Here is a 14,983-nt window from a genome sequence, read left to right as displayed (position 1 = left end):
GTAGTAGTGGACCTGGGCCATTTACAGTCATTGAGTCAACCAAAAACTCCTCTGAATCCCAAAAGTATTCAAATATGTCAAATGAGTCAAATGTGAAGCCATCGGTCTGACAGCTAAAGCTTGGCCAAAATTAGGTCATGCAACAGCAAAATGATCCCAAGCCCAGCAGCAAATCCACAACAGAGTGGCTGGAAAGAAGAAGAATCAAGGTGCTGCAATGACCCAGTCAAAGTGCCCACAAATGTCACTGAACTGAAGCAATGTCGTAAAGACGAGTGGTCCAAAATTCCTCCAACGATGTCATGCAGAAAATGATTACTTCAATTTGCTGCTAAAGGGGGTTCTACAAGCAGTGCTTCAGCATTTTGTCTTAGTTTTTGTTGAATAAATAATGACACAGTGTAATGTGTCAAGTGTAGTTGTTCGTCTGAGGTAGTTTTTAAATAACCTGGGAAGGACCAGGTAATTTTTTTATTATGTCCTGACATGCAAAACCTTCACGGCTGTATATCTATTTTTATATAAAGAACTGGGGTGCTTATTGCGTTTGTTTGATCACACATGCTTGTAGCAACAGGTGTAAACCATCTAAGAAACATATTTGTTTGTATATAATAAATATATTTAGGTATACAATACACTTGCTGTTTTGTGTCTCTGGAGTCATGCCAGTATTTTCCTTTCAGCTGCTAGGCAAACACCAGCTGATGGAATCTCTGTAGTACAGTGTGAAGTCCATTATCATGCATTAATGGAAACCTACTGTCAGATCATATCTGCATCACCTCAGGCCACCCAGTGATCCATGGCATGTGTCATCACCCTGACTTATCAGCTCGGCCAAGAGAAGCGGCAGTGTTTGTTTTTTTCTTTGATCCAATCTGCAACTGAGCGGGAAAAAAGCATTTTGCACGTGTTTGTTTTTTACTTGAAAGGCATCCATCTTTTCTTATTCTAGAAGAAAGCAATGCAGACCATAATCTCATCAACAAATGGATGAAAATGTCACTTCAGAGCACTGGTCACCTCCTTATAAATGACAAAGAGAGGCAGAAATAAAGTAAATATGGTGCACGGTCAATTTTATTGATGTACAGGCCAATAAATAACCTTTTTTTCATGAATAGCATTTAAGAAAAGAGTTTGTCACCACAGTATATAAGGAGTGCAAGGGTCATTAGCTGCTTTGTACCATTAATGTTATGCAGATCTGTCCTTCACTTTTGAGTCCATCTACAAAGAAATATCATCAGCCAGCAACAAACGTGAAGGGAAACAGTCCACAGCGGAACTTGAAGACGTATACAGAAAGATATTATTTTATAATAAACATAACCTTTCCCCATTACGATAAATATTTTATTAGACTAAATCTACAAAAACATAGCTCGAATTCTAAAACTATACCTTACATACCTGGGTTATTAACCCTGGAATTTAAAGGAATTAATGTGGATATGGGCATGTGATAATATTAAGCAATGTAGTGCATGTTCACAGTTTGTGGGCTTACCTATACACTTTCTCAAAATAAGCCATTATATGCCATTATGTGATATATATGACATTTTGCTAAATAAATTCCACAAGAATGAAAAGCAAAGTCAAAAACATCAACAAAAAAAATATTACAATGATTTTATGTGACATCAGTTGTGAATATTTATAATTCACTAAAGAGAAAAAGGAAATATCATTAAGTACCTTTGGATGTCTGGCCACCGGTAGAAAAGCTCAAAGGCTGCGTTCAGCTGTGATAGACCATCATAAGAGAAGATGCTTGAGAAAATAGAGACGCCTAGCACTTTATCCGACCAAATCATTGATATCTAAGGCCTCAGGGATTTAATAAAAATGCAGAATCCAATTCCTGATTCCAGATTTTCATCTGACTTATTCGTACCCATGCCTGAGATGTTTACTCCTGCTTAGTTTAGTGCTCTGCTTGTGTAGTTCAGAACAGTGGTTTCCAAAGTAAGGCCAGGGGATCCACAGGGGCAAAATTATTAGATAAAAATTGAATAAAATGGTTTTGTATTATTTAAAAGGGATTGGGATCATTTGCACAAGTAAAACTGCACCTGTTGTTCCCTCTTGCGTAATCTTGTGCCAATAGAAACTGTTATGATTATGAGGGATCACACTGATCTCTTGTGAAATCACTCATTCACACCCCCTTCCTGATTTATTTTTCTTTTTCATTTTTTTTTTGTATATTCAGATCATCAAACATATTTTAATATTAGACAGAGATTTTTTTTTTGGAAAGCTGAGCTCAATTTTACTAGCCCCACGTGGGCTGCTTAAATTAAATCTGACAAAGTGAAGCAGCCTAAAAGATCTCAAAAAGCAACACATCATGCCACGATCTAAAGAAACCGATGAGAAACAAAGTCACTGAGTCATTGAAGGTTTGAGTCCTGTTACATCTGGCATAAAACCAACACAGCATTTCATTAAAAAATGAGCATCATACCAGCAGTCAAACATGGTGGTGGCAATGTGATGGTCTGGGGCTGCTTTGCTGCTTCAGGACATGCACAACTTCATCATCATAATTGATGGAACCATGAATTCTGGTCTCTACCAGAAAATCTGGAAGGAGTCCGGCCACCATTTTGTGCCCTGAAGCTCAAATGTACTTGGGTTATGCTGCGAGACAATGATCAAAACACACCAGCAAGGTCTACCTCTGAATGGCTCAACTGTTGTAGCTGCCTAGTCAAAGTCTGGTTATAAATTTCACTGAGGTACTTTGGTCCTTAAACAGGTTGTTCATGCTCAGAAACCCTCCAATGTGGCTAAATTAAAAATAATCCTGGAAAGAAGAGTGGGTCAAAATCCCTCCACAGTGATGTGAAAAAAAATTGCAATCATTACCAGTAATCACAAATGCTTGATTGCAGTTCTTGATGCCAACGGTGGCACAATCAGGTTTAGGTTAAGGGGTAATCACGTTTTCACATAAGGCCAGGTAGGTTTGGTTAGCTTTTTTAACCTTTAATAAATGAAATCATCATTTCAAAACTGCATTTTGTATTTACAGAGGTTATCTGTGTCTAATATTAGAATTGTTTGATGATCTGAAACATGTGTGACAAATATGCAAAAAATAAACAAACCAGGAGGGGAGCAAATACTTCACAGCTGTATATTTTTTTCTTTCTTTTTTTTTTTAAGGGTGGAACTGACTGTTTTTGCTGCTGTGTAGCTTGGCTTACTAGCTATGTAGCCAGCTGACAAGCATTAAGAAATATCTGAGTTATTCCACATCAGAGCAACCCACTGAGGCCAAATCAGCTAAGTTGGTGTTAGGACTGTTGAGAGTTTCTTGGAAAATATCTTTTTTTTTTTTTAGAGGTTCCTGGCCCCAAAGGTTGTGAGAACTGGCATTTTTAGAGCTATGTTTTGTATAAACAGGGTGGAAGTGCTATGATAATAGTACATTATAAAACACTCCTATGCTACCTTGGTAAGAAAATTTGCAAAATGTCTCGAGGGTCTTTACTGAGCTATCTTAGAGTTACGGATTCCTGGAATGTTCCTCTGTTCCTTGGTTGTAGACCTCAAGGCTGAATTGATTCAAAAATGATTTTGGTCCATCTTCTCCAGCATGTCAGTGAGTCTTGAGCTAAGACCTTTCCCCTGTATTCTTCAGAAAATATTTTTGCAGCAGTACAAGAACAAATAAAGCATCTGTGTCTGAAGAGCTGTTCGCATTATCAGATCATGAGCATCACTGTACGATTCATGAATATTGTACGTTATCCCTGAAAGAGCACCACCATTACCACAGTGGTGCCTCTCAATGTACAGTCTCCCATCTCATCTCCTGTGCTTTCTAAGCATTTCTCAATCTGAGAAATGAAAAAAATATGGTTATCAGCCGAGGTCAAAGCCTTTACTTTTTATGGATGTCCTCATGCCGGATGATCTTGTAGGTAACCCAGTAGAAGACGTTGAAGATGAGGAAAGCCAGAGGAAAGGCAGCCCGTGAGATTGTGTCTATCCTCTTGGCTCTGTCCACAAACTTTTTCCTCATGGTGTCTAGGTCCTTTGAGGCTGATTGTTGAGAGTTTGGAGCCGGAACAGCATTTTTAACAGCTGAGCCATCCTTTGTTGGCAGACACTGACTCATGTTGTAGCCAGCAAAATTAAAGCGGCCCTCACGCAGATCATCGTCCTGAAAAATCACACATGCACATGTGGATGAGTTTGCTAGATCTTTTTTTTTTTTAAATATTAGGCTTTGCTTCATAATGGCAGAAGGCTTTTCAAACAACACTTATGAATATGAACAATAATTATGAGCTATTGCACTTTAAAATTAATTAAAATCAAATTTCCAAGATAACCTCATGCACTCTGGTGAAAAACGATTTACAAAGATCGCTTCAGGAGATGAATCTTAATTCAGCCATCCCATCCATTTATTGTCATCTGCTTATCCAATTCAGGGTCACAGGAGGTGACTCTTAATTCAGACAAACAATAATAAAGGCGCATTTCTTCAACCCCCTCTGGCACGTTTATGTGGCCCTGATAGCAAATAGAATCAGGGCTAATGGTAAGTCAGAATGTTTGCAAGTATTTGGACATAAAACAAAAAGTGCCTTTATTCTGTTATTCTGTGCACCAGACACACATGGACACATGGACCCCTACAGCAGACGAAGGCTCCCTTCTTGTTTGGAGAGATTTTTTTTGCTTGTTGAAAGAGCGTTACCCAAATCAAGGGCTTAAGGATTTAGACTGCTATATACTTATGATAAATGCATTTAAGGATAATGTGTGATTTGTTGCTTTACAAATAAAATTGATTCAAATTGACAAAATCACAAAGGCCATTCTCATGGCAGTCACCAGTGTGCACAGACTCTGAATAATCATTTCCTGTTTTGGTTTGAAATTTCTCCCCTTCTTTCATTGTACCAGTGTTTTATTGACTGCCTTCATATGACCTCATGCCTTCTGCCTGTGCCCATGAGTTTTAAATTGCTGGAGTTTGGGGGGATTTTTTGGACTGTTTTTCGGACTACGCCTATTGCCTGCCCCCCTGTTTACTTCATGAACATTCTGCCTATGCCTGACCCCTGCTCCGCACACTCAAACAAGGTTTATAGACTTTTACTCTGAGCTCTGTCTGATTCCTGCAATATGAGTCTGCACTTGGTTCAAGCACATTATGGTTAGACTTTGGGGACTCATGAACTTCTATACCAAATTCTGGAGTAATTCACTAAGTAAATGTTGAAATACAGGTGAACATTTTGATCATTTGCATCTCAAACAAAGAAGTGTGAAACCTGACCTGCCTGACCCACTGTGATTCGCGCTCATTCACGAGCAGCACGAACGTTTACAGAATTTAAGGCTATTCATCTGAGAGTTATTTTAGACCAAAGAGGTATTATTGAGTGGTCAGCATGCTCATCCTCAGAGACACACTGCCGCTTCATCTTCTTTTAAGGGGTCGTCAGAGCAGATCATCTGCCTCCATCTCGTGCTACCCCTAGCATCCTCCTCTGTCACACCAACCTTCTGCATGTCATCCTTCCTTACATGAACATGCTCTGTGGTCTTCCTCTTTTCCTCCTGCCTGGCAGCTCCATATTCAACACCCTTTGCCCAGTATATCCACTATCCTTCCTCATTTGAGCCTTGACAATCAGCATGGTTTAAGATTTTACATGAGAGGCCCTTCCTGATCCAACCCTCCAAATTTATCCATGCTTGGGACCAGGCACTGGCTTGTGCCCCCCCCCCCCCCCCCCCCCCCCCCCGTCACCAAAGATAATGTGGGTAATGTGGCTAAAATTTTGAAGTCCACAGAGCGACCTTTGAAACTTTGAAAGCTTACCTTGTGATTCCTTCTTTGTCTTCGCCTCAAGCGAAGGAACTCTTTCTGTTGCCTGGAGACAAAATTAACCCCAGCATATTCTAGCAGTGCAGCAAATACAAAGAGCAGACACACAGCCATCCAGATATCAATGGCTTTCACGTAGGAGACCTGGGAGAGAAAACAGATTTTGTTAAATAAATCCTTCAAGGTGACAATGTCGGCTAACAGTGCAAATACAGTATGACTGTATCCTTGAACACTGTTCATTTTTTTTTACTTTTCTTTATTAAACTGGAGTCTTGGGTTTTGTTAGATCTTTCACCTGATTTACAGCTGCTTTCTGTGTTTTTCCTTTTATTTTGCTCCTTCAGTTAATTGTGACTTCTAAATAGCTGTAATTACTGATAATGTTTGCTAACAAGTGTGTCAGAGCTGCCAGCGGTGTCAGTGATTGCATGGCTTTAACAGTAGGAAATAATTACTGCCTTAACTGCCTAGAGAAAGAGAACTTTAGTGTTAGTTTGTACCTGTAGTGCACTGACTTTCATCTGTGTCTTTTGAGAAAGTGAAGATGAGGCTGAAACCCTTTTCTGCTCATCAGTGTGACCCCATCCCTGCATGACAGCTGATTAGCATGTGGAGAAACATGTCAGCTTTTAGAGGGCACTGAAGGCTTATTGAGTTATTGTCTTCATGTGCCGAGGCTCTCAACGGATTGCCTTTAAATATTTATCAGTATACGTGTCTTTCATGTTATAATCTGATGAGGCTGAGGCCTTTAGCACTCGTGTGCAGACTGACGTGTGATTGATTGTCAAGTCGTCTGACTCAGTGTTTCTGTAGTACCCTTCACAATATGTACATCCCCCCCCCCCCCCCGTATTGTGTACTGTAGACATCAAGCCCAGCTGTGCTTTTATAAAAACCCAAATCAGAGCATCTCATCCTCTGATGCATTACAGTGGCTTTCACAGCAGAGGATAAGATATTCTTATTTGGGTTCTTGCCTCTGAATTGCAGTTCAAACAGTCCACTGTGAAAAAATGCTTTGATTTGTTTTGTTTGTTCTCTCAGTTGGTTCACTGTTTATTTTTGAGTTATGAATCTGTCCTCTGTGTGAAATGTTGATGCCCGAGTCTCACATTTAAGGAGCACCACCCATTTCCTTGCACTGAGTGCCCGAAGGAAAAATAGTAAAAAACCTAGTTGATTGCTCTTGTTTTAAGGTACAGCTGGGACTAGAGGTCCCCACAGCTACATTAAAGCTGTGGGGACTTATTATCCTTTTAATAAACTATGAATGCTTCCCAGCAGTGTCAGGCAGAATTTAAATAGCAGTTGCAGTTAGGGTTGTAATTTTTTATTTATTTATTTTTTTGGGATGAATTAACATGGAAAATATGCATGATAGCCATATATTCAAGAAATATTATTAATTATATGATGGATGTATACTTAAAAATATTAATTCAGAAGTGGAATTTTGTTTTAGTAATGAGATGCAGAGATGTTAAACCACAGCTAGTCATGTTTTAAAATGCCATTCTCAGATCAGTCCTAAACTTAACTTCATATTACATATGCATCGTCCATCCTTCTACTTTCCTAGCTGAGGGACTGAAGCCTGTCCAAGCTGTCACACAGTGAGCATCAGAGTAAACCCGGACAGATCGCCAGTCTATCACAGGGCTCACCCAGAGAGACATGCAACCAATTAACCTAACAAGCATGTCTTTGGACTGTGGGAGGAAGCCAGAGTACCTGGAGACAATCTTGGCAGCAGATTTTTTTTTTTTAATTTATTTATTTTAACTGGCACATCTACCACAGCCTTTTACTTTAAAAAGAAATAGTAACCTTTTAGGGTACGTCATACATGCTCTGTTTTCTGGCTTTAGAAAATCCACCCTGTGATAAAAGACTTGGGCCAATCACAGGTCTTTTCAGACCAGATCAAGTGAACTATATAAAGTACCATAAACAACAAAGACTTTCATTTATAGGAACATGGTTCAAATCCATGTGAAGTCAAAAATTAAGCATGGGCTTGTTTTTGGCATATATGAAGCTTGTGCTCATCATACTGCTGAAAGAAAAACAAAAAAGCAAACAAACAAACAAACAAACCAGAGGCTTTTACCTTTGGAAGAGAAGCCCTGGACCCAGAGCTTTGGGTGGTCATGGTAAGCACAGTGGTGATTCCAAGTGCCACTCTGGCTGGAGCGGCATCCATATTAATCCAAAAAGACACCCATGAGAGGATGACAATGAGGAGAGAAGGAATGTACATCTGGATCAGGTAGTAGCCCATTTGGCGCTCCAGGTGGAATTTAACTTCAATACAGGTAAATTTCCCTGTTCATCAACAAGAAACATACACATAAATGCAAATCAGCCATCAAACTGGGAGAAACGTTAGCTGTTTGAAACACAGACAGAAATGCTGGGTCCTCTGACCAGTGTTGTAGTGTTTGGTACAATAGCCCAACTCCTTCTCATCCCTCATGATAAACTGAGGCAGGGTGAGTCCCTCCGACACCTGTACTGCACCATTCTCCAGCCACTCAAACACCAAGTCATTCATGGTGTAGCCAACTAGAGGCAGAGGAGAATAGGTGACTTTAGATATGGAGCGGGTTCTCGCTTTAGAAAGTGTAGTTAAAAAAATTAGAAAATCAGTGCTTACAACTTTCCAGTTGCATTGTACAGGTTTGGACATCCATTGGAAAGTTCTTCAGATCCATTGGGCATGACAGAATGAGAGTCAACCTATAATGTGACACAAAGTCATAATGTAAAATGTAACAAACGGAAATGTTATTTGATTTCAAAAGAAGATTTATTAAACCTCGAACTAGCGGGTCGACATGTGGATGGAAAAAAAAAGTTGAAAAATTAGATTACAGCTGGCACTTTTTTCTTTGGTTGTATCAGGTATTGGCTGCTCTTTTCTCCTGTGTGATAACCTCCAACGTATCATGTAGGATACCCTTCAGCAGATTCCTATTACACTTTCATTACTGCAACTTATTGTTTCTGTGATGCATTGTGGTCCACAGTCTGCCCACTCTGTCATTTCTCTTATGAATGGAGACTGTGGCTAACCACCTTTCATTTTTCTTCTTGGCCTGTGCTACCTTTACACCTGAGCACCACTCAGAGTTGAGCTGCTTTCAAAATGGACTCAGAATTGATCTCCTTTATATCGCATCACTGCAGAGAAAATTGGATGTTGTGTGTGGCTTTTGTATTGTAATAAAATACAGCACATTTTACAATATGTTTTTATACTTGTACTTTGTCAAAAAAAAAAAAAAAAAAGATGTAGGCATGTATCCTAAGTTTTCCCAAATATTTTTATCATAGATAATAAAAGGCCAACATGGAGGAAAAACACCCCCTTTCCTTTTCAGCTCTTAGTCTGCGCTTTGGATTCTTAACAGAGCTTCTGAGATTTGCTTGTCCTTTTGCAGTCATGTTGCACAAGGGAATATGCTGTAGTTCAGAAAATTATACAGTTTCAAAGAAATGATCACGGTGAGATAAAAATCAATTTAAAATTGCATGCTGTAGATTGACGGTCTTTGATGTTTAAGAGGAAGTGTAAGAAACGCAGTAAGTGAACAATGTCCTGGGGTAATCTATGCTGCATCAGAGCTTTTTGGTTCTCTGTACTATCATCTTTCATTCAGCAGGGATTTCTGCTTCAGCTGCACTAATATCAAACTATGTAAAGTGCAAGTGAAACTAACAGTTATCACTGCTGTTGCCTAATCTAACAGTTATTTTCTCAGTTAATCACTTGCTTTAGAAGATACTGGTGGTGAAAAATGTCCCAAAAGTAAAATATCTGGTTTTGTCCCAATATCACAAAATTTATTGATTATTAAAATTTTCATGTAATATTGCTCTAGTGCAATTCTTGACTCCTTTTTAATTGTGTATAACAAGCGGTTTAATTAATACTTCACCTAATGCTGTAGAGAACTGTTCCATCCTTGAAGATCCTCAGCAGCTTGTTGTCTGTGGTGACATCATGGAAGTTGGCTCCTTTCTCATTGGCGAAGAAGAGGTCAGGCTTCCATATGGAGTCCAGCATAGATGGGTCTAGGTCAAGGGAGGAATCTGGGTATTTACTGTACGCCAGCCGAGGGTCATTCCACTTCTGCCGCAGGAAGATGTTCACTCTGTAATCCTGCAGAGACGACAAGCGGCTTTGCATATTTTTGTAGCGCAGCGATTCGGGTTATGAGAATGCATGCTGACATTGGAATGTCAATCACTGATATCAGTTTGAATTGCATAACCCATTTTTTGACAAGGTATATATAGGAAAATTAGCATTAATTTTTCTAATATACAATATATGAATAAAATCTGTATATAGTACAGACTGCAATGGGTGTTTTTACTTTTGGTGCTTCCAGTACATTTTGATGATCTTTTTACTTTTGTAGTAATACAAAAATAAAAAGCAGTGCTGTAACATCAATAACAATACATCACAAATAATAAAATGGAAAATGAGTGAAAAATGCATTTCAATGCTCATTTTTCAAAAACATCATCCAGCAATATCATCATCTGTGTCTTTATTTAATCTTAATTATACATGTGTTTGCATGACAATTTTGATGATTACATATTGTTGCAGGCTGCATTTTACAAATGACTGACCTTATAATAACTTTTCTTATTCAAAATTATGCAAGAGCCATTACAGAAGCTAAATGAGGTGTTTATCAGATGTGGTGCCTGAAGAGGAGAAATCTGACAGCACAGTTAGCAGTAGACTGAGTGTCACAAAGCTCAGTGTAATTGATATGTCATGATGATGTGAAGCCCTTATGTTGTTTCACATTTCATCAGCATATTGGCGGTTCCAGATATTTGCATGCCTGTCTTAATACTGTGTAATTCCTTGGCAGTTTTATGTGTTCCACCTCCCGTGTAAATTAACATTTTCCATTTATGATCTAAGTAGTTATCATCACTCAATAGGAATTCTTTCATCCTGATTAGTTTCACTGCAGGTTTTTATATTTTTACCCTTTAGTGGTTGGATGCCTTCACACCTCATGCATTGCACATCAGTTTATTTGAAAGCCCCAGCCCCCCCATAGTCAATTATTGGCTCTGCTTAAGTGACTAGTTGGGATTTGTTGTATGAAATAGTAAACCTATGCTCATGGGAGCAGAAACCAATATTTGACTGGATAGCCCGCCAATAAACTTCTTAATGGCAAAGAACTCAATCTTTTTTAATGAATTGGAAGACATGACATGGAAGGATGTCTTAAAAAAGGTCAGCTAGGCTGAGTAAAAACAGGATGATTCAGTTGTAACTCCATGGGAGAGGTTGGGGCTTTAGAATATGTCCAAATACAACACTCAACTCACCATTGTAGTTTCTGCTATAGAACCAAAGCTGTTGATAAATATGTTGCAGGTAACATTAACTGGTGGACCTGCAGGTTGAGGAATAGATAACATATTGACACATTGTACAGGACAAAAATCAACCAAACACCAGAGGAACTCACCATAGTTGTCTCTGTGACAGAGCCGAAACTGTTGATAAAAATATTGCATGTAACGTTTACAGGTGGACCTGTGAAATGGAATGACAATGACATGACAGGAAAAAAGCCTTAAACCATACATCTCATCAAGGATGATTGGGTTTCAGGTGGGAAAGAAATTTCTGCAGGGAACATTCGTAGAAGCAGCAGTGTTTTTAACTTTTGTTTCGAGGGAGCTTCAGGGCAGGAAAAATCTATTAATTAGTAACGGCACCGCTGTGTCAGCTTAATGTTGTAATGATGCAGTGATATCTTGTGTGGTAATGTGGGCAATCTTTCAAGGTTAACATGCACTAAACATGCTTTGCTTGTGTTTACACATCAAGAGGAGACATGCACATGCAGGCGCGAGCATGCATACAAACAGCAGCTGAACAATCAATTAGAAATCCCCTCAAAATACAATGCCAACTATTCTAATAAGTAATCAGCTGTTTAAGTATAAACCACATCACACAATAGCTGCTTTTAGCTTCTGAAATGTGAACATTTTTATGACATTAAATACTTTGGTTTGGGTGATGGTTAAAATATGTCAAATTGGGATTGTTACTGGCATTCCCCTTTTTTTGTACTAAACAATTAGTTTGTATTCAATTGGGTAAGTTGTTTACAGAGTATTTTAAAGAGAAAGCACACTTTTTTTTTTTTTTTTTTTTACAATAATGTCTTCTTCTTTGTATCAAATCAGAGCGGTTTCTCTCCAACACTGTAACTAAGAAGTACCCAGCATGCTTTGATGAATAGTGTCATTTTTTTCCTCCACAGAGCAGCCTGAGCTGAAATCTCTTTGCAAGACTTGGCAGGTTATGTGCCATTTAAAGTCAAAGCAAATCCTTTTTTTTCTCACTCTCTGATAAGTGAAGCTGTAAGCCCTTCCTAGTGCCCTTCCCCTGTGTTTTCTTCATCAATATTGCATGGAGCTTGGTATTAATATTTGCCTCAGTTTGTCGTTAGCTTGCTACGTTTAACAGTGGAAGCAGAAATATACAGCAGTACCTGCTGACGAGAAACTCAGCAAAGAAAATCTAGGGCAACCTTCAGAAAATGAGTTCAACACTCTTCAAAGTGTGACTAGCAGGTTCAGGAGCAAAATCATCTGTTTACGATGCAGTGAGCTCATGGTGTGTTTCTTTTTCTTTCTTTCTCTCTTTTTTTTTTTCTAGCCAGAAAATGTATGTTCGTGTATTCAAGACAGTGTGTGCTTGTGTTTGTGTGTGTGTGTCCTCAATATAAAGAATAACCAGCAACACTAAAACCAGGCCCCCTTTTTTTTTTTGGAAGGCTAGAAGAGATGCATCATCCCTTTAAAAAAATGCCAGCTGGTATTAAATGGGCTATCTTCCTCTTATCTTGAGTCCATCTCAGCAATAAAGATTTTTTTCTTTTCCCACAAATTGGGAGGAAAGATCTGGGCCATATGTTTCTGAGTCTTGCTGATCAGCTCCTGTACTGTACTGTCTGACTGCTTCAGCTTCTCAACAAGTCCCAGTCCACCTGACCCAGCCTGGAGTGGGCCTGAACCCCGCTGGGCCAGCCTCTTCTCACTCAGCTCTGTTCCAGTGACAGATGCTGTATCTGTCCTCAGCATCACAGCAGCAACAGCAACAGAGGAAGTCAGTAGCCTGCAGCCTTGCCACAGGGGCACCATCCATCATTTGGCCTGTCATGGTGGCATCCCTGTCTACTGCACGAACCAATCTCTTTGTTTCTGACGAAGATATTTACAAGCCTCCATTTTTTTTCCCAGTTTTAAATTGTGTTACGCTGATGGGGATCCTGTCACAGTTTCAGCAAAATGAAAACATGCACGCAATGTTATAATGAGAAATTAATTTGTGGTTTCATTCAAGCCGGGACAATCATGTTACTGATGACTGAAGTGTTTGAGTGGTCTGAGTCATTCAGTGAATCATTTAAGTAAAGATGTTCAACTTTGCTGTGTTTCTAGGAATTTGTGAAGTGGAGTGAGTGCAGATTGCTGAAATATAAAGATGACAAACCTTTAAAATTCGGTCTTATTCGCGCATCATACCCAGACGTGCGGCCCATGAGTGAGTCCAGAAAGTCTGATGGAGACATGTTGGATGATGATCTGGAATCGTGCTCCTTGGCATCCACAACTCTGGAACGCACACATGGTGAGAAAAATCACTGGATCGCACACAAGTCAGAGCTCAGAAGCGGGAGTTAAACCTTATCTATCGCCTAGCAGCTGCCTCGGAGTGATGGGCACGCACAGCGAAACCAGAAAAATGCGTTAATGCGCACAAACGTATCGGATGGGATTTCAACGTCGTGGGCATCTCCTCTAAGAAAGGATTATTCTGTTCATAATGCAAGATTTGCACACAGATATCACACCATGCTGTAGCCATATTTTAATGTGTTGCCACAGGGGAACCGAAAATACACGCGTGAAAGTCATTATAAAATCACTTGAATACAGACCAAATTTCCCAGTAGCGAAATTAGTTAATAATATTTTCGTTACGGAATAATACTGAGAAAACAATCGATGATTAAAATCTTAATCAAGAAAGAGTTTTGAAAATAAAAGCACACCCCATTCAATTACCAACTTTGTCCAAAAAAATCTTCCTCACTGCTGCTTTCATCTCGTTTCTTTAACAAGGCCATCAAAAACTTCTATCATCTAATTTTCCAAACTTTAGTTGGAAGAAATAAAGTGTTTTACGGGTATGAAATCAAATATGTTCGATAAGTAAATTCGCCTACCTGAAGTTGTTTGGCTCCATCAAATATGTAAATAAAGCTGCTAAAACCTTAATGAAGGAGTGCTTCATTCCTGGTGGTTTCCCCATGTGCTCACTTTTCTATTTCTTCCATATGTTTACATTAGTCAAACACATAATCCAAATAGGGATCCCGCTTTCTTCCTGACCGAGTCGTGGGCGTTTGGGTGTTCTTTTGTCACATAAAAATACGGGAGACATTCCTCAACGCAGTTTCATGAAACTCCCGAAAACAGATTTCTCGAAGCGTAGGTGTGAAGGTACATCAGTCCTGTGGCCAGACGTCGATAAGGTGAAACTCCAAGACGCATCAGCTGCAAGCTCTGCTTCGGTGGCGTTGGCTGAGATGTAAAAGCGGGCTTTGAGGAAAGCAACCCGTTGGCTTGCGTTGTTACTCATGAAGTGAGATCTTTCTCAGGTGGGGGAACGTCAAGGAATGAGAAAGGAACGCCTTTTCTCGTTTCAGCACTTGGACAGCTCCCGGTTGAGTTACGCGCAAGCGCAAGGCTTAAAAGTGGCGGACGTGAGTTGGTTTTCAATAAGTCAAATAAACGAGGAAGGTAATCACTTGAAAGACACTCAGACATTGTCTCCAGTGTTTTGAAATGACGACACTTTTAAATGATAGCATTTATCCTACGAGATCGGCTTGATGGGGAAACTCTGGGAGCGCGCAGCTGCGCATTAGGATCAACTGCTTTTAGAACACGTTCGTGTTTTCGAGAGATGCTGCACAGCATTTACGGTGAATAGTGTGGGCTTCTAGCTAAATCGGCATCTACTCAGAGTGTGACTTGTCATAA

General features: G+C 39.5%; 1 protein-coding gene across 1 annotated transcript; it reads right to left on the bottom strand.

Annotated features, from left to right (window-relative positions):
- Positions 1 to 3,168: 3,168 nt before the first annotated feature.
- Positions 3,169 to 14,695, bottom strand: glra2 (glycine receptor, alpha 2). Its single transcript, XM_030757857.1, has 9 exons — positions 14,164 to 14,695; positions 13,428 to 13,549; positions 11,243 to 11,310; positions 9,814 to 10,037; positions 8,529 to 8,611; positions 8,300 to 8,437; positions 7,983 to 8,197; positions 5,861 to 6,010; positions 3,169 to 4,183 (listed from the first exon to the last, which is right to left on the bottom strand). Exons 1-9 carry the CDS (start codon positions 14,247 to 14,249, stop codon positions 3,902 to 3,904), a joined length of 1,368 nt encoding a protein of 455 aa, XP_030613717.1. The 5' UTR covers positions 14,250 to 14,695; the 3' UTR covers positions 3,169 to 3,901.
- Between the last annotated feature and the right edge of the window lie 288 nt (positions 14,696 to 14,983).

Source organism: Archocentrus centrarchus, chromosome 21 (assembly GCF_007364275.1).
Source record: "Archocentrus centrarchus isolate MPI-CPG fArcCen1 chromosome 21, fArcCen1, whole genome shotgun sequence".
In the NCBI taxonomy this organism is placed as follows: domain Eukaryota; kingdom Metazoa; phylum Chordata; class Actinopteri; order Cichliformes; family Cichlidae; genus Archocentrus; species Archocentrus centrarchus.
This window is presented reverse-complemented; position numbering and strand designations above follow the sequence as displayed.

What these genes read in the sequence shown, in the direction of transcription:
- glra2 (XM_030757857.1), bottom strand. Translation starts at nt 14,249, where the DNA reads ATGGGGAAACCACCAGGAATGAAGCACTCCTTCATTAAGGTTTTAGCA. An exon ending in CTATAGCAGAAACTACAATG is followed by an intron (nt 10,038 to 11,242) that starts GTGAGTTGAGTG and finishes TCGTCTCTGCAG; the next exon opens with GATTACAGAGTGAACATCTT. An exon ending in GACAAAGAAGGAATCACAAG is followed by an intron (nt 4,184 to 5,860) that starts GTAAGCTTTCAA and finishes GTGATTTTTCAG; the next exon opens with GACGATGATCTGCGTGAGGG.